Source organism: Rhea americana, unplaced genomic scaffold, assembly GCF_003343005.1.
Source record: "Rhea americana isolate MKP2758 unplaced genomic scaffold, rheAme1 scaffold_121, whole genome shotgun sequence".
NCBI classification, from domain to species: domain Eukaryota; kingdom Metazoa; phylum Chordata; class Aves; order Rheiformes; family Rheidae; genus Rhea; species Rhea americana.
This window is the reverse complement of record NW_028185273.1, coordinates 1,831,843-1,854,860: the sequence shown is the minus strand read 5'-3', so window position 1 is coordinate 1,854,860 and position 23,018 is coordinate 1,831,843. Positions and strand designations below refer to the sequence as shown.

The 23,018-nt window shown below is 37.6% G+C and overlaps 1 protein-coding gene across 4 annotated transcripts in view; it reads left to right on the top strand.

Annotated features, from left to right (window-relative positions):
• The window catches only part of STAU2 (staufen double-stranded RNA binding protein 2), a 170,811-nt gene that overhangs the window by 43,788 nt on the left and 104,005 nt on the right, over positions 1 to 23,018 (top strand). For all 4 annotated transcript variants that reach the window (XM_085325179.1, XM_085325161.1, XM_085325171.1 and 1 more), the window contains exons 6-8: positions 8,434 to 8,593; positions 13,861 to 13,968; positions 20,144 to 20,356. In XM_085325179.1, coding sequence (XP_085181305.1) covers positions 8,434 to 8,593; positions 13,861 to 13,968; positions 20,144 to 20,356 — 481 coding nt within the window. The remainder of the gene's footprint in view (positions 1 to 8,433; positions 8,594 to 13,860; positions 13,969 to 20,143; positions 20,357 to 23,018) is intronic.

The window sequence follows — 23,018 nt, the reverse complement described above, 5'->3', positions numbered from 1 at the left end:
ACATTTATTCCAAAGAAAAATCCTGACCATTTGCAGCAGCAATGCAGAGTGTAGAGAGGTGCATATTTTATAAATATGGGTAGTTTAAACATTTTTGGAAACCTCCAGAGTCTGTATTTGAAGTGTTAGTCTTTGAAATATTACCTGTTTCAGTTCTGTGACTGAACAGAACTGAAGGCTAAGAAGTATAAGACTGAAGTTTGTGTGACAGAAGATACTGTACTGGTATGTTATTGTATAATCAACAAACTACATATAAATATTYCCAATATTGTTAATACTTTCAATCCTTCTGGCAGGTCAAATGTAAAATATAGGGATTATCATTGGTGATAAATGGCAGATATAATATCTTTGTATGGCACTGTTCTTTTGTTAGGGTGCCTGTTTAGGATGCAGAATTACTCCGTATTAAAACTCAGTCTAATGATTTTCACTATATTTCAGATTATAATATTATGATTACTTTTAAGGCTTTCACTAATACTGTCTCATTYTTCTATCCTCACTACTGTAAAGCTGGGGATATTTCTTTTCTATTTGACACTGTCCAAGTTGTAGAGAAACCARGATCCTAACAGAATCAGTCCATTTTCTGAGGACTTCAGGTACTCCTTTACACTTTCCTGGCAATGTTCATATTATCAGTGCTCTGTTAACTCTGCTTGAGGCCAAGCAGAGCAAGAAAAGTTTAATCAAAACCATGTAAAAGCCTAATCATTCTGCCAATGCCAGAGAGCTGCATGAGACTCTAGAGCCACAGGCTGAATATCATTTTTCCATATTATCACATAAATAGCTCCCTAAACACTCTTTAAAAGAAAAGGTAGGGGGAAGGGAAAAAGAGAGGGCCTCTTGTGGGACCTGAGTTTATAAAGTGGATTGCTTTCCTCCATTGCATGGAGTGGAGAGAAAGGGAAGCCTAGTAACTCAACAAGAAATAGGAATTTATGATGGATGCAAGAAATAGGAATTTATGATGGATGTGGTATTTTTCCCCAAATGTAGGTAGTTGCTGACAACCCCACCACAATTTTTTATTTCGGGAGGATTGTGAAGTAATAAGGTGGAATGGGCAATCAAGATACCTGCTGCTTTTGCATAGCAGAATTTATCCTGCATGCTGCAGCCCACTGAGGCACCAGTTTGCAGGATCTGCTTTTAGATCTGGGAAATTCTGGGATCGTCAGAGGATTCCTGGGAACTCTGAGGAAATTCAGGGTACCTRCTGGCACAGGGAAAGGATAGCTACAGGAGGCTGCAAATTCTAGGAAGCTCTAGCAGGTGCTAATAAGCTCTGTCAGCTATTGCTGATGAAAGGGGACTTTGAGGTTTTGCTCCATCTGATCCTGAGGATCAAGCACACTTTCTGCAGGTGCTAAGGAGAGACCTATGTAAATGCAGGGCTTAAGACTGCAACTCCTAGAGGCAGCCAACAGACACAGCAGTTCATGGAGCAGTTTTCATAGAAGGGGCCTAGAAACTCTGCTGAGGACAGTGTTTGAGCGCTCAGCAGCGGTGGTGAAGCACTGCAGGGCACAGTCCGTGGCACCAAGTGGAGCAGCTACCCCTAGCACTTCAGASACCTTGACTCAGGTCAAGCTCCAGGGGGAAGATGCAGCTTTCCAGATCTTGGATTGCAGGGAGTGCCTGGTGTCTCGTGGAGGCTGACACTGAGAGAAACAGTCTCCTTGCCTGTAGGAGGTGTATAGTGATGGAAAACAAGTAAAAGAACTGTGAGAGGAGGTCAGCAAACTGTACATCACTTAGAGGTGATGAGACAGAGATTGAATCTTCTCTGAGACCCTGCAGGTACAAGAGTTTGAACCCCAATTTACCAAAGGAGGGGCAGGGAGAGTCAATGCTTTGGGGAGTGGGAAACAGAGACTCCTGTGATGTTGACGGCTGGAAGCTTGTGACTTCTGGCACCAGGAGGAAGGCTCCTGCTCCACTTGCATATCTATGACTACAGAATAGGTTCAATGCCTTAGCAGCAGACAAGGGGCTGAGAGCTCAGTCCCACAAAACATCTAAACCAGCTGAGCCTGAGCCATGCAGCAGCACCAGGAAGAAGCAACAAGTAATAGTAGTGGGTGAACTCCTGCTGCAGGGGATGGAGACCCCCATCTACCAACCTGACCTACTGTCTAGGTAGGTTTACTGCTTGCTGGGGTCTTGGATCAGGACATAGTGTAGAGCCTGCTAAGGCTTGTCTTAAATTATTATCCCCTGCTGCTCTTCCTCGTGGGCACCCATGATACAACTAGGGGATACTTGGAGCGTATCAAGTGTGGCTAGGAAGTCACTCTGGGAGTGATAGCCAAGGACATGGGGACTTAGATGGTTTTCCCCTTAAATCTGCCAGTGAGGGGGAAGAGCTTGAGGAGCAGTGGATGGATCCTGTGGGTCAACAATTGGTTGTACAGCTGGTGTTAACAGCAGGGATTTGTTTTTTATGACCATGGGACCCTCTTCAAGGACTGAGGACTGCTAGGAAGAGATGGGATCCACATGACCAAGTAGGGCAAAAGCATCTTTGTGATCAGATTGGCCAACCTCGTGAGGAGAGCTTTGAACTAGAAGTGATGATGCAGGAAGATTACAACCCACAATCGAGTGAAGAAGTAATAGACCAAGTTGGTAACCAAAGGCTTCAGGATGATGTGGACAAAAGAAACCCTGTAACAAACAAAGCGGGACTGAAAGGGGCCCACCCCAAGTGTATGCACACAAATAGGGAAGCACTTATAGCACAATGTTATGGAAGCTTTCATATACTCTCTGGGAAATCAGTATGACTGGGTATCCCATCTGAAGGGTGCCTGTACACTAACACATTCAGCGCAAGGCACAAATAGGAGCAATTAGAGATCTGTGTGCAGTTGCAGGGCTATGATCTTGCTGGGATTGGAGAGATGTGGGGTTGCTTACATGACTGGAGTGCTGCGGTAGATGGCTCTTGAGGAAAGACAGGCTGAGATGGCAAGAAGGGAGAGCTGCCATTTATGTGAGAAAGCAGTGGGAATGCGTGGAGCTTTGCCTGGGGATGGATGATGAGCCAGCGTAGAGCTTATGGGTTAGGATTAGAGGAAGATGAGTATGGGTGACATTGTGATGGAAGTCCTGCCTGGTCAGGAGGAAGTAGATGAGGCCTTCTTCAAATAGCTGGAAGAAGGCCCATGTTGGTGGGCCCTCATCCTCATAGGGGGCTTTAACCTCCCCTTCCCCCTCTCCCTTCCCCACATAATTTGCTGGAAGGGCAGCATAGCAGGGTGCAAGCAATTGAAGGAGTTTCTGGAGTGCATCCATGACAGCTTCCTAACACAGGTGATTGAGGAGTCAATGAGGGGAGCTGCCATGCTGGACCTCATACTTTCAAACAGGGAAGAACTGATGTGGATGTGAAGGCTAGGGACTGCCTTGGATGCAGTGACCATGAGATGGTGGAGTTCAGGATCCTCAGAGGTGGGAACAAGGAAAATAACAATCACGACCCAGGACTTCAGGAGACTTTGGCCTCTTCAGGGATCTGCATGAAATAATATCATGGGATATAGTCCTGGAAAGAATAGAGGTCTAAGAGAGCTGGTTGAATTTTCAAGGATCACTTCTTCCACGCTCAAGAATGATCGATCCTGATGTGCAAGTAAACAAGCAGAGGTTGCAGGAGGCCCACATGAATAAACAGGGAGTTCCTTAACTATGTTCAAACATGAAAGAGAAAAATACAAAAGGTGAAAGGAGGGTCGGGTGAGCCCAGAGGAATATAGAGACTGTGTCCAAACAGGCAGGGATGGGGTTAGGAAAGCCAAAGTCCATCTGGATTTGAATCATGAAGGGCAACAAGAAAGGTTTCTACAGGTATATCTTCACCAAAGCAAATACTAGTGAAAATGAGGACCTGCTGCTGAATGGTGCAAGAGGTGGCAGAGGACACAGAAAAGACCAAGCTACTCAGTGCCACCTTCAGCTTGGTCTTTGCTGGTAAGATTTGCCTTCAGGAATCCCCAAGCCCCTGAGACCTGCAGGAAAGTCTGGAGCAATGAAGACTTAGCCTTGGACGATCAGGTTAGGTCATTTAAAAAACCTAGGCATACAAATGTCTATGGACTGTGATGGGATGCACCCATAAGTCCTGAGGGAGCTGGCTGATGTCATTGCAAGGCTACTCTCAATAATCTTTGAAAGGTTGTGGCAATCGGGGTGTTTCTGAGGACTGGAAGAATGCAAATGTCACTGCTGTCTTCAAGACGCACAAGAAAAGAGGATCTGAGGAAACAGGCTGATCTGCCTCTCCTTGATCCCTGGGAAGGTGATAGAGCAAATCATTCTGGAAAGCATTTCCAAACATACTAAGGACAAGAAAGTGATTGGGAGTAGTCAGCATGGATTTATGAAGGGTAGATCATGGCTGACCAAGCCGTGTAGATAGCCTTCTATATTGAGATGACTAGCTCAGTGGATGAGGGGAGTACTGTGGATGTTATTTATCATGATTTAGCAAGACTTTTGGCACTGTCTCTCCCATAACATCCTATTTGAGAAACTGATGAAGTATGAATTAGGTAAGTGGACAGTTAGGTGGATTGAAAACTGGCTGAATTGCTGGACTTGAAGAGCTGTGATCAACAGCATGAAGTCCAGATGGAGGCCTGTCACTACTGGTGTCCTTCAGAGGTCAACATGGGCTAGCATTGTTTACACCTTCATTGGTGCCTGGGATGGTGGGACAGAGCATTCCGTCAGCAAGTTTTCAGGTGATACAAAACCTGGAAGGAGTAGTTGATATACCAGATGGTTGTGCTGCCATTCAGAGGAGGAGCCTTGACAGGCTGGAGAAATGTGTTGACAACATGAAGCTCAACAAATGTAACTGCAAAGTCCTGCCCCTGGGGAGGAATAGCAGGAATTAACTCAAACCAGCTGGAAAGCAGGTCTGCAGTAAAGGACCTGAGGTCTTAYTGGACAAGTGGGACATTAATGTACTCTTGTAGCAAAGAAAGCCCATGATATCCCAGGCTGCATGAGGAAGAGTATTGCTAGCAGGTTGAGGGAGGTGATTCTTCCATTCTACTCAAWCCTAGTAAGGCCACATCTGGAGTGCTGTGGCCAGTTCTCAACTCCTCAATACAAGAAAAGATGGATTGGTTGGAGCAAATGCAACAAAGGGTCACAGAGATGATTAAGGGGCTGGAGCATCTCTCATATGAGGAGAGGCTGAGAGAGTTGGGACTGTTTAGCCTGGAGAAGAAAAGGTGCAGGTGGATCTTACCATCCAGCTGATGGGAGGGAGTAAAGAAGGTGAACCCTTCTCAATGGTATTCAGTGAAAGAACAAGTGGCAGTAGGCACAAGATAAAATACAGGGAATTCTATTCAAACGTTAAAAAAAAGTTTTTGCTGTAAAGGTGGCAGTAGGTACCAAATAAAATACAGGGAATTTTGTTCAAACATTAAAAAAAGTTTTTACTGTAAAGGTGATTGAACGCTGAACAAATTGCACAGAGAGGTTGTGGAGTCTCCATTCTTGGAGATGCTCAAAATGTTACTGGCTGTGCTGCTGAGCAGCCTACTCTAGTAGACCCTGCTTTGAGCTGGAGGTTCAAATAGATGATTTCCAGAGATATCTTCCAACCTCAACTATTCTATGATTCTGTGATAAACTAAGAAAACACTTTAGAGGAGTTACATTAGCAGTGTTCTAGCAGAGGAGCCAGTGATAGACAACTCTAAGCCATATGTAGAAGTAGAGTTATGAACCTAGCCACTCATATAGTCCATTGGTAGTGATTAAACTGATGAAGCTTTCCTTCATTTTTCATTTGATTTTTGGTAAGTAAGATTTTCACACTTTTTGAGATATACTGTGAGTTATGTTTTATGTCAAAGGCCCGTTCCTTAGTCTTAGACTTACATTCTTTCAAGTTATTATTTAGTTTTATTGCCTATATTCCCTATATTTATTTTTAACATATTCCCTAAAACAATATTGCAATCCAAATAAAGCTAAGAAAGGAAAGTGTTGATATAAGATGAATTTCACATAAACTTATAAAGCCAAGAGAAGAGGTGAAAATCTACCTTTAAATATTGTGAGGAAAAGTTACCATTCTTTTTGAGGTAAATCTCACTCTGGTGCCACTCTACTATATCTAAGTAAGAACTGTAGATTTTGCCACATTAGTGTTTATTTTTCTATCTTCTGGTAGTGTAGAAAGACAGAAGGGGAATGCTATATGTCAAAAGCAGTGAAGAACAGAGTGGAGTGAGTTACAAATTAAAGTTCTAAGGCTACTCATCTGTTTCTCTGTTTTGGTTTGTCAGCAGCTTAGTTAATGAGTAGCAGTGTGATATTTAATATTCATATAGGGGGTTTGTAATGCTTCCAGAAGGTGCCTGTGTTCTATTTTATAGTTTTTTGTAATCATGTGTAGTTGATGTAATGTGTCTTATATATTATATCACACGCATATGTATAAGTATGGATATATATGTTTTGTATAGATGATATTTATAATATTACAATATAATTACATATCTAATATAGAAACTTAAATTGAGATGGATCAATTTAGAAGCATCCGTTTTATATTTTTTTATTATTATAGGCTTTTAAAATAAAATTTAGGTTTGTTAGCACTTCCTTCTACAATGTTTAATATCTAATTTCACTTTAATGGGATATAGTGGATACCTTTAAAAGAAAGAGAAAGTAGTTTCTAATTTGGTTTCTGTGTTTTAACTCAAACTCCTACTATTGGGGAAATTAAATCATCTAGACATTAACTCAGATCTTAACCTCACTTGAACTGACATGAGTCTGAACTAACTTTGTTGAAGCAGTGTAAAACTAGCAAAGTAGAGCCAAAAAGATAGTAATATTTTTTGTACCTTTGCCCCTCTTGGCATGCTCTGGCTGTTAAAAATATACGGTGGTCACTCTTGATAAGACATACAATATTGCCTTTAAGTATAGGTTTAATCAGGCTAATAACTGAAAGTATCTCAATTTTGATGAAACATAGAAAGCTAAAGCTCATTTGGAAATGGAGATGATTTTGAGTGATTCTAGTTTTGTTGTGATTGGCCTAGCTTTTGGCCAAGCTTTGAAGTTCTGGGATTTCTTACATTGCAGTAAAATATGTATAAGTTCAATGTCATAAATGAGCAACCATTTCTGATATGCATGTATTTTTCCRAGGAAGAAATCTCAGGCGTGTTAGAAGAGCCATTTTGGGGGGAAGGAACCACTGGCATACAGGAGCATACAGTAGAAAGCAAATTCCCTCAATTGGAGGGAATTTTCTTAATTTGGAGGGGATTTTTTAAAAATTTCTATTAAAGGATTGTAATTGTAACAGTGGCAAGAACTAACTGTGCTGAATTACTTTTTTCTGGGTCAAGGGGAAAAAAAAAACATTACTGTAGAAATTGCTTTGACAAGCTCTTATATTTGTAATCATCACAGTGCTGTGACAGGATATTCCAAAACCAAGAATGGCATTATCTTGTTTTCTTCATTGTAGGCTAGCAGGAGGAAGGGTTCTGGCTAAGGAGTATAGGTTAAGTTACCTATTTTTATTAAGAAAAATAGAAATGTGGAGTTGGTGATATGGATAAAGATACTGCATCCTTTGAGGTATAATAGCTGTACTGTTTAATAGGGAAACTTCCAGTCTTTTTCTTCATCTTTCTTTCAGTGCTGTCTATTAAAAAAAAAAAAAAACAAGCTCTACCGTTATATTTGGAGATTTTTCTGTAGGGAGACAAAAAAGGAAAAAAAAATGAGTGGTAGTTACTGCCTTTCTTTCAGTGCCTGGATAATGTTCCGTGTAGGAGGAGAGCTCCTTCCTACCTTCTGTTATGCCGTTGGAAGAGAGCTCCTTCCTGTCCTCTACAAAAATTGCAAAAATTGAACTTTAAGAAGAGACTAGAAGTACAGTTTCCAGTCTCTGCCATCTATTTTTCTTTCTGTTCGCTGCAAGACCTGGGACATGTAGGCATGTCACAGAACCCTTGTGGGAGAGGGCACACATTCCTGCTTTCTCTATATGACTTCCCCTTGGGAAAAGAAGAATCTCACAGGCACAGCTTCCCCTGGAGCTTTCAGTTCTCCTTGGGCTTACTGCTCTCAGGATGAAAACCAGAGAGGGGGTAGAGCTGGGCGGTTCACCTGAAGTATGTATAGTTCAGCTCCTTGCAGAGCAATGCAAATACCAGYGCAGAGCAAGTGGGCATGCTGATTGCTGTCAGAATTACTGATGGGAATGGGGTCATATATTTGAGTGTTAGGTCTTGCCCTGTGACAAGAGAGAACATTGTAATCCTAACTACGGCTGTATATTACATAAAAATACACGTTTAAAATTGATAGCTTGTATTATTGGTTTCTRAAGTATAGAAATGCATTAACTTGTTCATGACCTCTCTCCAGGTATCACTGCCCAGTGCCTAAAATTTTCTATGTCCAGTTAACTGTTGGCAACAGTGAGTTTTTTGGTGAAGGAAAGACTCGTCAAGCTGCCAGACATAATGCTGCAATGAAGGCCCTTCAAGCTCTCCAGAATGAGCCTATTCCTGAAAAATTACCTCAGGTTTGTGTTTCAAAAAATGTACTCTGCCTAATCTTCACATTAAGATACCAAATCTTACAATTTCAGCCTTTCAGTGTTTAATTTATTTAGTTTTTGTGGGTTTAGTGTTTTGTTTTGTTTTGTTTTTTTACATATTAGCCTCAGTAAATAGGTAAATAGAGAGGCAATAGTAAAACTTGTTAGTGATATTTCTGGATAAAAGCACACCTAATATAGAACTAGACTTAAATAGTAAAAGTAGGAAGGCATTTTAAAGATGGGAGGATTATCAACAATGGTTAAGTGAAACAGTAGAAAATAATTAAGATTATACCAAAAGTAGAAAAAAGTCCATTTAATCAATGGCTTTGCAGAGAATTAATTACTGATATTACTTGTATATTGTACCATGAATGTGATCTTTACAGCTGAAATGACTTGTCCCCTGTGAGCCTGGCTGAGTTTACTGATAGCTGTGAAACAGCTTTTAGGCTTTTAGCCACTTAGTCCCTTTTTGAATAGTTATCTTTCTCACTGTTTTGTTTGCAAATGGTGTATATTTTTGCCTATAAATGAAAATATTGTGTTATATTTTGAAAAATATATTAGCAGAAAAATTATTCTTAGAATAATCATTGCAAATTCAAAAATAATAAATGAGCCAAATGAACCAGAACAAATGCATCAGGAGACAATCCCTTTTTTATATTCTCTTTCTGATGACTCCTGTTGAAATACTGTGCACAGTACAAAAAAATAGCTTCAGTATCTTCAGCGTGGTCGTTTCAAGTTGCTTTTTAAAAATGGAAATAATTTTCTGTATCAAAAACACATCCATCTGCCTCACCCTGTATCTAAACGTGTTCCTTTCAATACAAAGAGTGTTTGACTCATCCCTTTGGTTTTGCTATATCATTTTTCTGGATCASGAAATTCTCTTTAAAATCACTTACTAAAATTAATATTGATTTTTTTAAAAAAAATATAGAAATAGAAAAGCTATTAAAATGGACGTGAAAAGTCTTAAGCAGGATCTCCATTTCCTTTCCCTGTTTTTAATTCCCTTCCTTTCTCTTTTGATTTCCAGACAAGTATAGGTTGATGAGGAATGGTAAGCTCAAAGATTAGTGGGATATCGAACTGTATTTTTAGATCAACATATCCTTATTTTTTGAAAATTATATATGTAATATTGAATTTTATATAAAGAATCCTTGAATTCAAGGTATCCATTAATCAGCATGGAAGGTAAACTACTGTTATCTAAGTGCATAGGATAATAAGATAGGTGGGTTTAAATGCTTGGTTTTCATAGCCTGTGTATGTGAAACCTGGGTAACATTTATTTACTTAGCAAAAGTAATAGAATCCTAAATTCACATTCATGTCCAATTGGGTTTATTTAGTGTCTGTTTAGATTATTGTCTCCTAGGATATGCAGGCTTTTAGGAGAGGACACAGTTGTGGCAAATTGAGTTTCCTAAGTTCTTGTAGCAGTCTGCATTGTTGCCTCTATCTTGAGCTGAGAAAGTAACATCATTCTTCTCTTCACCACCATAAATTATGTATATAATGAGAAAAATAGGGAGGGATTGTCTGGAAAAAACATTCTGGGTTCGCTGAGGTGTTCACATACTACTGGCAAGACTAGTGGGAGTACTGTAATGTTCTGGCGCAGCAGGTGAAGGCTAGTTAGGATCCTGCAGGATCTCAAATGGCAGATATCTGTGGGTGGGAAACTGAATTGAGTCCTGAGTCAGGAGAGCCTGTGTTACTTGGTCATGCTGAGGGTAAAGGAAGCTGGCTGGTGGGAGTCATGATGAAGAGTGATCTCTCTTATTCTGTGGATTAGAGTCGCAGGTGCCTGTGGAAGGCTGGAGGTGACCCTGTGCCCAGGTCACGGTGGAGTACAGAGAGCTGCAGTGTGTAGTCCTGAGTACAGCTGTCTGCACCTGCCATGGAAGATGCATGATATGCAATACCTTATTCATTATGCATCTGCCCTATGAGGAACGACTGCGAGAGCTGGACCTCTTTAGCCTGGGGAAGAGAAGACTGAGGGGGGATCTTATCAGTGTGTACAAGTATCTGAAGGGAGGGTGTCAAGGGGACGGGGACAAACTCTTTTCAGTTGTCCCGTGTGACAGGACAAGAGGCAATGGGCAGAAGTTGAAGCACAGGAAGTTCTGCCTGAACGTGAGGGGGAATTTCTTCCCTGTGAGAGTGACAGAGCACTGGACCAGGTTGCCCAGAGAGGTTGTGGAGTCTCCTTCTCTGGAGATCTTCAAGGCCCGCCTGGATGCAACCCTGTCTGACATGCTCCAGGTGACCCTGCTGAGCAGGGAGGTTGGACTAGATGATCTCCAGAGGTCCCTTCCAACCTTACTGATTCTATGACTCTATGATTCTATACATGGATCAGAGCAGTTAGTGTTAGTCTGGGTGGCCCTAGCAGTTGATCGATGAAGTCCTTTCTCCCCCAGTCACTTATTGCCACCGTGCTTCCAGTAATGTGAGGGAGCAAGGACAGAGCTGCTGAGACCAATCTAGCCCTGCATGCCATTAGTCATGGAAAGAAATTCAGTGGAGTGGGATCCCTGCAATATAGCACAATAAATATGTGGTTTTGTCTTTTGATCTACATAATTGTGTTCACTTAATGCAGACTTATTTATATTCTTCTTTCATCCAGCGATACCGTGTTTTTTCCTTCTTTTTTTTAACTAAACAAATGCAAAATCTTTTACCCGAATTAAACCACCAAAGAGAAACATTATCRTCTTAATACTTCATTGCGCAAATGTGTAGAAAGCATAAGGTGAACAGAAACAAGAAACAAACAGCAAGCAGAGCAAGGGTATAGGTGAGTTACTTTCATAAAAGAACTATTGTGTGTCTGCCAAAGTAGCTCTGCCTTGCAGAACGGAGGCCTAAGAAGGGCCTTACAATTAAAGTGTCAGTTGTGGAATGAGGATCAAATTTAAATCCAGAGCACCTTAGACACTCCTGGACATATTTTATCTTCCTGAAGTTAAGGGAGTCAGATGACTAGGACTTGAAACRTTATTGCTCAGTACTAGTGTCTAAGCCTTAAAGGCGCAGCATCCTTAGCCTGCCCTCACAGTTAGGCTCTACTATGCGTGATGGAAGAATAGGCAAGGACTGAAATTTTAAGAGCAGTCATTTAATCATTTTTTAGACAGATATGTTTGTATTAATCATGAAATTTTAAACAGTAATTTCTACATTAGACTCTGCATATGTGGTTAAACTAGAGTATAACCTAAAAAAATCTTAACTTAAAGATTTAGTGACAGTCCAATGAACTCTATATAATTTTATGTAATTTATGCCGGTGATTGATTCATCTCACTTTTAAAGATAAGTTGTATTGTATTTCTTCTAAATTTACTTAGCTGTGATTTCTTTCTAATAGATCTTTTCATGTCTTTGTTAAATCTAAGAAACAGCTATAAAAAACCTCTTCCTCAAATAAGTTTATCAATTTTTCTCAAGTAATTTTAAAATCTTTTTATATAACTGATTGTTATATAAAAACTGTCATTGTAAAGTGCCTTTTCTAATCAATAGCTCATTCTTACAGCTGCTTTTCTCTGCTTTTCCAATGATCAATCTCCTTTATAAAACACAAGCTTAATTGAATACAATATTAAGTACGGTTCTTACTACAGTTGTTTTTTAAAATAATAGTACCCCACAGTTTCTGTTTGATATTCTCTATATCCCAAAAATACATATATGCTTTTAAATGTTATCTTTTCAGCTCTATTCAGTGGATTATTCCCTGTGCACCGAAGTCCTTTACTGAATCACTACTATGCTTGTCCTATAAATAATGAGCAACATTCTTGATTTCAGTACTACTTTACATTTCATTGTATGAAATGAGCCAGRGGTGCTATGTAATTTCATTCTAGCTCCTCTTGCCGTTGCTTACTACTGCACCCTTTATTTTTAGCAGCTTCTGCAAACTTTATCGATTTTTGTTTTATATTTAACTCAGGATCACTGTCAAGGAAGTAAATTGCATTTTCCACTCAAAATTTTGTGACCATTTAATGAGACAAAAGGCTACCCAAGTCTGTGTGTTAAAATTGCCTGCTTCTGCTGCATTTTCAATCTCACTTTATGTTAAAGGTTATTATATTAAGAGTTAGCAAAGAGTAGATAAAACCTTTATAATTGTCATTGTTATTATGAAGAGCTTAATTTTTTGTAATGTTATTTTATAACTTCATTATCCAGATTTTGTATTTATACTAGTGGCTAAAGATTTATATCAGTCTTTATTATGCAAGACTGAAACTCTGCAGGAATCCACCTAGTTCAGCCCTGTTGGTTTGATGTTTACCTCCTCTAATAAAAAATTAGAGGAGTGTGGCCAAGGCTACAAGGTTGTTGARAGATCTCAGTTTGATACATTCAGGGCTTTTGAGTTTGAAAGTAGCTGAAAGTTAAACCTCTGGGAACTAAGGAAAAAGTGGCCTGGGGTCACACCAAAAGGCCRAAGTTGTAGAAGATGATAGCTGTTTGACTGATTCCCATACTGGTGGTTTTCTGAGAAAAATAGGACTTACCTAAATTGCAAAGCAAAGCTGAATTTTAGGTAGGATAATGTTTATATATTCCTTTTGTTGTTTTATCCCTTATCCTCTCTGTTTGTTATGTTCCTATGGATAAATAAATAATGTTTTGTGTTGAGCAAGCTGTTCTCTGTCACTACCTTTTCGTACTGGTCATGCCTCCCAGAGGGAAGGCTGTGGAGGGGCCATTAACCAGCTGGACCTGCTGAGGACACCTGCAACCTGGTGACCCAGTCGAAGTGTAGGGGTGATTCACTGAATTTCTTTTGAGAGAAGAACAGGCACTCACCCACTGCTTGGAAGGGGGTGCCCGTGGTGGGAGGCTGAGAAAGAGGACACAGGATCTTTAATAGTTGTGTTTGACACAAGCAGTGTGTTTAGTTGATTGTTACCCATGTTATTAATAAGCCTAAAATCAATAGAAGTACTTTGCCATCTAACAGCCATTTATAAGCTAATGTGTATATGTTCTTTTAGTATGAGCAATATGAAGCRTAACTGCATTTCATATGGCTTTACAAGTCAGTGGGTGGCTGATGGTGAGGTACTGAAGTAGATACACAAACATTTACAGCATGACAGAACTCAAAAGTGTTTAAGAAAAAGGGGGAAGAGCATATTATGTTTTTTCTAACTTCTAAAAAAATATTTTACTGTAATCACGTTGTATTCTTCATTTTTCAGAATGGAGAAGCAGGAAAAGAAACAGAAGAAGATAAAGATGCAAACAAATCTGAGATCAGTGTAGTCTTTGAAATCGCTTTGAAGCGCAATATACCTGTCAGTTTTGAGGTACGTKTTGTATACTTGTTTGCTAAGAAAGTACTAAAACAACCTACCACTAAAATTCAGCAAGATTAAAATTATGAGTATGACACTTTAAAATTCATGCAAATGATGAATAGAAAAGTTTGGTAATACGTTTGAATCTAAGACACTGAATTTTTACTATTATATTAGGTGCTCGTCAGAGTATTATAGACCTGACATTTGGGTGATAGCAAGTGGATGGTAGAAAGACTGTTCAAGCTCCCTGTAGGGTGCGGGATTTTGGAATCAGTGGCCACACTCRGTCTGAATTGAAATATTTTTTCAAAATGGAGTTAACTGAGATGTTTACTTTAACTGTAGGATATTTTCATAAGGCATGCATACATTACAGAAATTCCCATTGAGACACTTCACATCCTATGTGCCATTTTCAGAAATTTATAGGTGTATATTCTTGCACAATGTTGAACACCTTATCAATCTCTGCTTAAGCCTTCATATTTTTTTTTCACTTTTCATATAAATTTATCTATGGATCTGTTTCTGASACCTTTGTTTACCTTAAGTAACAAAGAATTTTTGGAATAGCTCCAGTACAATCAATAAACTAACTATGGGAGGATGAGTAATATTAACAGCAGAATTTTTCTGATGAGAAAACTTTATACAAACTGGTTGTAAAAATCTAATCTTATTATCGTAGAATCCACCAAATTTCAAGTTTTGATTTTCATTTAAAAGCAGAAAATCCTGATTTAAATGGCCTTTTAAAGTTGTTGGGTTTTATTTTCTGCTTTTTATTATACACTTACACTGAATAAATTGGAAGGATGTGGATAGTGTCTATACTGGTAGTAGTAATTTTCTCCAGTATTTTGTGCATGAAGTATATATGTATGTGTATGGGGGAGTGTGTGTGTGTATATACATATATATATATGTATGTGTGTGTGTGTGTGTRTATATGTATATGGGGAGGGTGTACTTACACAAAAAAAATAAATTACAATGTTGCATGCTATAGAATGTGCTGTATACCATTTACTGACGTGTTCAGCCCACATCCAAAATCCGTGTCAAATGATCTATTTAGACCTGCTTAGAAATCTGACTGTGACCTATCATACAATAGTCAGCAGGGCCAAAGCTATGGAATTATTTTATTGACTAAGAATATATATATTTGTTGTGTGTTTGTATGTGTGTTTAAGTACACACACACCCCCATATATATATATGTATATGCAGTATAGTAAATTGATGTGTTTTTCACATATATGGTGTGTAATTGGAAAAAATATAATATGGGCTAATAAAAAAATGAAGAGGATTTAAAATCTCAGGGATAAAATTGGATGTGTTGGCATGTCAATTTGCAGCTATGTGGAAAGAATGTTGTAATTCTTACATAGGATCAGACATAATGGAAACACATGYCTGTGGTTCAAAAAAGGAAACTCATAATTAACACTTCAGCTTTCGCAGATCATTTTCTACCTTAAGTATTTTAAAGCATTTAGAATAGTACCATATAATTCAAAATACTAAAATAGAGAGGGATGAATGATCGTGGATCACAAAATATTTGGGAAGTTAGAAAGTGGGATAGTGCTTTGAATATGTTCTTAATAGCATTCCCTCTGTTTTAGCTTCCTTAAGTGACAGCATTTGGTGAGGAAAGAATGAAAGACTTAGTAGAGGAGAAGTCTAATGTGACACTTGTTGTAAAATGTTCAGAAGAATGTTGACAAAAACAACTCCTTGCTATCCCAACAGGTTTTGTGTTATTTCCTGTCTTTAAGTAGAGGTGATATTCTTAAATAGAGTTCTGGTTTAACTTGGGTTTTAAAAGATGGCTTATATTTCAATAAAACTACTGAACAATTAGGAGTAATCCACAGGATCTGATGTTTATAATAGGGTTCTTTTTACAAATGGTTTTGTGTTATTCCAGGCATGCATCAAAGCTTTCTCTAGTGTTTTTTTTTGTTTGTTTGTTTTTTGTTTTTGTTTTTTGTGATAGCTATAAAATGATCAGCCTTTTCTTCATCTGACAAATATTCCAACAGTGCTGCATTATGCAACTAAGTAATGGTCATAAAGATATGTAAAGTTCTGTGTAAACATGTTTTCAGAATTGCATAATAGGGGGGAATAAGGAGAGCTTGCAGAGCCCAGCTTTTGCATGATAATGTCAGTATGTCCATTGAAACTGAGCATATAGTTTCATTCCACCTGCTTTGCCAGTTGGAGTTACGCACTTATTATCCTGTTTATTTTGTTCATACAGTATTGGTAGTTTTAATTATCTAAAAAATCTAGGAAGAATATTTAAGGAATTTCTATCTAATAAATAGCTAACTAAAATAATATCATTGAATTCCGATAAAAGGAATCTTTTATAGCAACCTGTCATTGGTGCATCCTTACCTAATGTTTATTCATTAACTTCTAAGACAAACTGCAATGCCTTTATGGCATACATGGGACTGTCAATGAACAGCTGTTAAGGAAGGATGCAAAATTGATTGTTCTATATATTATTAAAATAGCTGTAAAATGCTCATTTTGCTTATTAATCTGTGCTTGACAGTAGTCTGAAATATTGCTGTTCTAGTTCTCTTTTTGCATAGATGTTTTTTCTTTCTGAACTTGTCAGTAAGGAGTTGAGTGAGCCTAGAATACTCTGCTGAGCAGGACCACTTACGGAATTCGAACAATTATAAGCAAATAATACAAGGCTSTCACCAAGTACTTAGGTGCCTTGAGCTGTTTTAGATTGTCATTTTATTTTCAGTATTTTTCTTTGGATTGGAAGACCAAATACAAGAATCCTTTTTTTTTCATTCTCAGTATCAAGAGTGAGGAAATGTAGTGCCTGAACAAGCATTTTTTCTGTCTGCTGTGCTCTTCTGGGGAAAAAGAGTTGATGTTTRTTATGTTCCAGTCTTATTGTAGTGATACCTGCACAGATTTTGTATTCTGAACTAGGACCTGACTATGAAATTGCTGACTGTGAAAAACTGAGCAAGTTCTCAGCATGAAGTTTCACACCCATCTAGCTTCTGGTCTCCCAGTGGTTAAGGCTTTCAGTTTAGATTATGGACATATTGAATAGCCCTCCTGATTTTGGGTGAAGGAAGGCCAGCCCATTCCATTTTTAATAAACTACCCAGACTGTTTTTTTTTTCCTGTTTTGTTTTTTGTTTTGTTTTGTTTTTTAACTGGGAAATTCGTTCATGTCTGCCTGCTGGCACAGAAAAGGCATGGAAAGACGTTGGTATTTTTAAAATTCTAAATAATCATGCATATAGGTGACATATTTTTACTGACTTATTTTTTGTCTTCCTTGTTTTTTTTTAAAAGTCCATTTAATGTTGTCAAAATYTGTTGAATTTTCTACCTGTAGTCTCAGTAGTAATTGAAGCAGCATTACTCTTTTGTTGTAATTATACTGCTGTTTTTCATTTGTCAGCATGATTCGTTAAATTGAGCCAAATTCACTCTTGATGTAACTTGACCTTAGATGTGTTCTGGCCCCATGTGTTTTCTCTTGCTGGAATTATTCTTTAAATMAGTGGAACAGAAAAAGAAAAGCATATTGAACTGTCACCCTTAATCAAATTCTCAGCTTTAAATTAGCTGTGATTTGGTCAAATCTTTCAACTGAGGAAATGTTTTAGTGTACTAATGCAGATAGTGTTCTTGGGTAACAAAGAGTGAATCTTGTCTTAGTGTTTTGCGTCCCTAGGTGTATAGAACACCTATTTGAAATCCCTTGGTGTAAAAAGATCTAAAACCCAGGGTGTTTTTAGGTTAATGTTTTTTGCTAAGTTACCAAATTTGGATATTGAGTTGATTTGGAGCCCCTCTGAAGCCTATGGGATTAATTCCATTGACAACCCAAAGATTTTTTTCATTTATACACTAACAGAGTTTTGAATATTTTCCATGCAATTATTTACCTTATGTCACATACTTAAAAGTTTAAAAGGTTAAAAACACAGGAAAACATTAGTTTTATATTAAGAAATATTTTTTCATGCATATGAAAATCTAATCTCATTTTGTATTAAAATTCTTTTTCTGTAAATATTTGTGTGCATTTATATACATGAGAAAACATATATAAAACTAATATTTTAGGAACTCGACAATTATATTTCTTAAGCAGTTATTTTGTCCTTTTTCATCTGGTCAAAGTAGATGTTCTTGTACATTTTATTAATACATTATATTGTATATAAGTGAAAACACCTATATAATGGTGTTAATAAGATCTAATCACAAAATGATTAAGGGTCTTATTAATGTTAGGTTAGCCATATTTTGCAGCCAGCATGTAATACTGGGATAGCAATGTACAATAATGCAGAGTGGGAAACATTTCAGTGTGGTGAAGGTGCATAGCACTGATACAAAGCCCTCTTATGCCTGTAAGTGGATGATCYTGGAATTAGGTTCTTCAATTCTGATGTAGACAGTGCAGCTGCGCGTGGCAACAAAAACATAATTGAGTTCTCACCTAGTGAAACGCTAATGGGCCACTTCTGAGTGATGTAATTTTGAAAAAATTTCTGAAATTCTTACCTTGAAACTTAAGAGTAAGAACACTCCTAGACTACAACAAATAAATCCCATGCTGGCACAGATGTCGTCTTATTCTGGGAAAATGTGGACCAAGTTTTCTATTAATTTTCATTTTGTGTCTTTTTATTGATATATGCTGTGATAATTGTATTTGTATATTTGTATATTGTAAAAAAGAAATACAAGCCTAAGGAGACCTCATTACAGTGTAATGGCAAAACTAAGCAATGCAAGGGACATGACCTTGATGAAAAGAGCTTTAACGCAAAACATTTTGTAATAATACTAAGGTTGAGGGTTTCAGCCCATAAAAACACAGTTATTGCACCAAGAGCACCCTGGTGCCTTTGCCTCAGTTCCCTTGCACTGAGACATTATGCTTCTTCAACAAAAGGTTTGATATTATTGCACCTGCTGAAAAACTATGTATTTGTATGGATTTTGAAGTTAATACAAGGAGGAGCCTGTCAAAACCTGTGATCTCTCTTTATATGCGTTAACACAGACACATATAACAAAAATTAAATTAGGTAGCTGCATCCTCCCATTGAAAAAAATAACTGAACTTTTTCACAAACGAGCTCTCTAGTTACTTTCAGACATTATCCAGAACAGTGCATGTTGCAAGCGTGAATAGATTGCTATGTTAGCACTTGAGCTACTGTGATTTGTTTCTAAATGTACCCTAATGATTTAACCTTCTAAAAGAAGTTTTATGTTTGTAGAAAGGTGAAGATAGAAAAGGGCTAAAGGAATATGCACCAGTCAGAACTTACTTGTTTTATTTTGTTGTCATATTTTAATTTCTAATGGTTATGAGTTATTTAAAGCAGATTTTCTCATTACTTTTCATCTTGATATGTTTGGAAAGGAATGTATGAATTAAACTTTGCTGAACTGATTGCTTTTTTGTGTGAGTTATGGAGGTTTTGTTGRTATCTTCCACTTGTACTATTGGGAGGCACAGCTGATGATCTTGGAGGCTAGACTGTGGCAGCCTTTCAAATACACATATCGCTTCAAGCTGTGTGCGCTCTGGCAAGATGAGGGTAGAGAGCAGGCATGCTTCCGGTAGCCTGGACAGCGTAAAATTACTGATATTTGAGACTAAAGGTTGTGACTTTGCATGAACACTCTAATTTTTAAAGATAATAACAAAAAAATTATGAGCAGATTAAAGTAATACCCTATGAATATAATTTTGAATATTGTACATAGAGAATTAGCTAGAGCATGCTGGCCCTTGATGAATTGAAATTCTTTAGTATGTGAAGTGCCTTGCAAGAAAAAATATGGTTGCCTTGGTTTAAATGTGTGTTGTGTTATTATTTTATAATTTTTTTTTGAAAATGTATACCTACTGTATGTTTTATGAAACTGGATAGGATATTTAGATTTGCTTTACCTCATCAGCCTTAATTTTGTATCCTCAAACCTGGTAGTCTCATTAATACTTGTCCAGATTGTATGAAACCCCATATGAATGCCTTCAGTTAGCATGAAGGTCATATTAGTAGTAAATACATTGTGTTGCAGAAGAGTAAAGATAATAACTAAGTTGTATTCTTATAGGGTGATTTGACTCAATGTAACTTCTGTTCAAAAGGTGATTAAAGAAAGTGGACCTCCTCATATGAAGAGCTTTGTCACACGAGTTACYGTAGGAGAGTTCACTGCAGAAGGAGAAGGAAACAGTAAGAAGCTCTCAAAGAAACGTGCTGCAATCGCTGTCCTGCAAGAGCTTAAGAAACTTCCTCCTCTTCCTGTGATTGAAAAGCCAAAATTGTACTTTAAAAAACGCCCCAAAACAATATTGAAGGTATGTTTTTGCCTGTGTGTCAGAATTAGGAACGTTTGCTTAGAAGTAATAGAATTACTCACATTTTAAATCAGGAAAGACTAATTTGTCATCTTCTGTCGCTTCTGTGTTGGTGCTGTTATGTTTTTGCTTGTGCTGATACAGCAGCATTTTTTAAAATTCTAAGAAAGCTGTGAAATTCATAAATGTAAATTACTGTTTCTTAAGACTCAAGCTTTCAACACTGAAGTGTGCAGGATCTTGTCCAAGTGTAGTAGAGGATCAAACCCCTAAAGTAACTCTGCACATTTGTGTGAATTTTCAGCATCAACTCCATTGGGAGGCCCTTCTGAAGTATATCATGGCTCTCTCTGCTCTTCTGTCTTCCACCCATGCCCGCTGAAGGTTTCATTTAAAAATAAAGATATATATGAAAGAGCAGATACCTAAGTAAATGATGCACAGTCCAGCTTCCTCCCCTCTTGGAGCTGTGTTCAAGAGTTTTGTGGGTTCAGCCTCAATGTGTTTTGATTGTCAAAAGAGCTGAAGGAAGACAAGCAGTTTATTCATCTCAACTGAGCGTGTCATTTTCCAAGCTCCAAAAAAAAAAAAAAAAAAGAAAGAAAGAAAGAAAGAAACCCAAACCCAAACCTTACTTGTTTCATATGCCTATGTTGGGGTTAGCATTTGTTTGATAACACTTGATAGTTGTCAAAAAGATAGAAAATTGACTGGAGACCAGTCCATGAAGGATTTGGTGACTGTGAACCATCCCTCCATTAAAATGTACCCTATGTCAGAGGATATTAATATGCTTCTTGCTGCGCTAATGAGGCTTTCTTTAGAGGCTCTGTATTCTCGTGAGCTCAGTTTTCTTAAATGGTGCTTTTACTCTCAGTGGCAGTAGATTTGCTGCTGCCTCCAGAATTCAGTCAGTCTGCACTGACTAGCTCTGGGTTGTCTATTCATCCTCGATTTGCACAGAACCAAAGGGCCATCTGAAGTAATCTGTCTTCCAGCTGTCCTAACAAAAGTGTTCTCCAGATATACTCATGAAGCATCACTGCTTGGTCTCAGGACTGCTCAGCTGATCAGGTTAATTTGTCATCTATTCAGTCTGGAAGCAGAGATCTTTTAAGCGGTCAAAATCATCTACATTCMATTTTATTTTAGGAAGTGTTTTTTTGTGAGGAAAGTAGTTAAATTCTTTGGACATGATTTTCCATTATCTGGCATGTAATTCCTGTCTGGCGTGTTGGGTAGTCATTTACACCTGTACAAAATAATGTCATCTGATGTTTATTTAAAGGCACATGAGTAGCCTTTCATGCTTGTTTTAGCTTAGTCTGAGTAACAGTGGAAAGTTGGTCACTTTCTGTCTGGTCTTACAGAGTGACTTCTGCCCTATAATGTGCAAATCAGGAACCTCAAGACTAGAACTGCAGCACACAAAACGGAAAACCATTCTGTGCAAAACTCATAATTTGGAATGTATTTATAGGACCTAAATTTAATCTGTTTTTCTGTATTAGTGTCATATTAATTAAAAAAAAAGTCTTCATTTTTTTTCTTAATTTGACAACTGAAGGGATAATATACCACTTTCTGTTAAAATACACAACTATGTGCACATCTTGCATTATACTAGGTTAGGCAGCATCGTATCAGCTAAGTCTCAAGTTTTAAATATGCTTGAACTCAGTCCTCACTGAGTATTAGATGGATTGTAAAAATAAATAAATAAATACTTAGCTTGATCAAAGATATGTCTGTTAGAAGCTTGTATGCTGAGTGCAGTATGCTCTGAGAGCAGAATTCTGTAGGAGCAAACAGCACAGCCATCTAGAATAAGCAAATACTGTAGAGAGGGCAGAACTGGATTTGGACACTGCCTTCAAATCAAAGTGAGATTTGATCTCACTTCATTTGCCTTCAAAACAAAGTGAGAGATTTTTCAAAGAAATCAAGATTAATTAGAAACCTAACACCTACTGAAATTCTAGGTATCTAATTTCAAAAGACTTCTGGGAAAATTTTCACAAAAAATGTATTTAATACAGAACTGTCAGCATAAATGCAGCTTTAAAGCTTCAAGACTTCAAAGTCAGAAAACAAAGCTTAGAGAAGCTATTGGCTCTGGCTGTCTCATTTTGGTAAATATTGCTGAAGCAGTAAAGTTAGATGATAAAGATATAATAATGTCAAACATCTCTTATATTACCATATACATACAATTACCATGTACCATTACAATTTTAAATTGAATTACCCAATGTTGGCCACATTAGAAACAGATATTAATACTCAAAATGTGGATATGCAGGGGGTCTTTATTTTTTGAATACCCAAATCTACAAAAAGAAATGCATTATTCTTTCTATTTAATCCAAACATATTTTGAGCATTGAAGAAAAGTGACATTTTTTTTGTTTGTTTGTTTGTTTTTTACTTGTACATATATATTTGCAAGGTTATATCTTCTGGCTTATACTTTATTTAGCCTGCTCTTCATTTTGTCTCTGCCTGGCTCCTTGCCCACACAGCTAACTTAGTGCATGACATTGTCCTAATTTTTTCACTTACATGTTCTCTAACAACTTAGTGATTACAATATGAAAGATTTGCTACAAAACTTAATATATTATCCCTCTCTGGTCTTTCCTTTCAGTTGCTGATCTCTTTA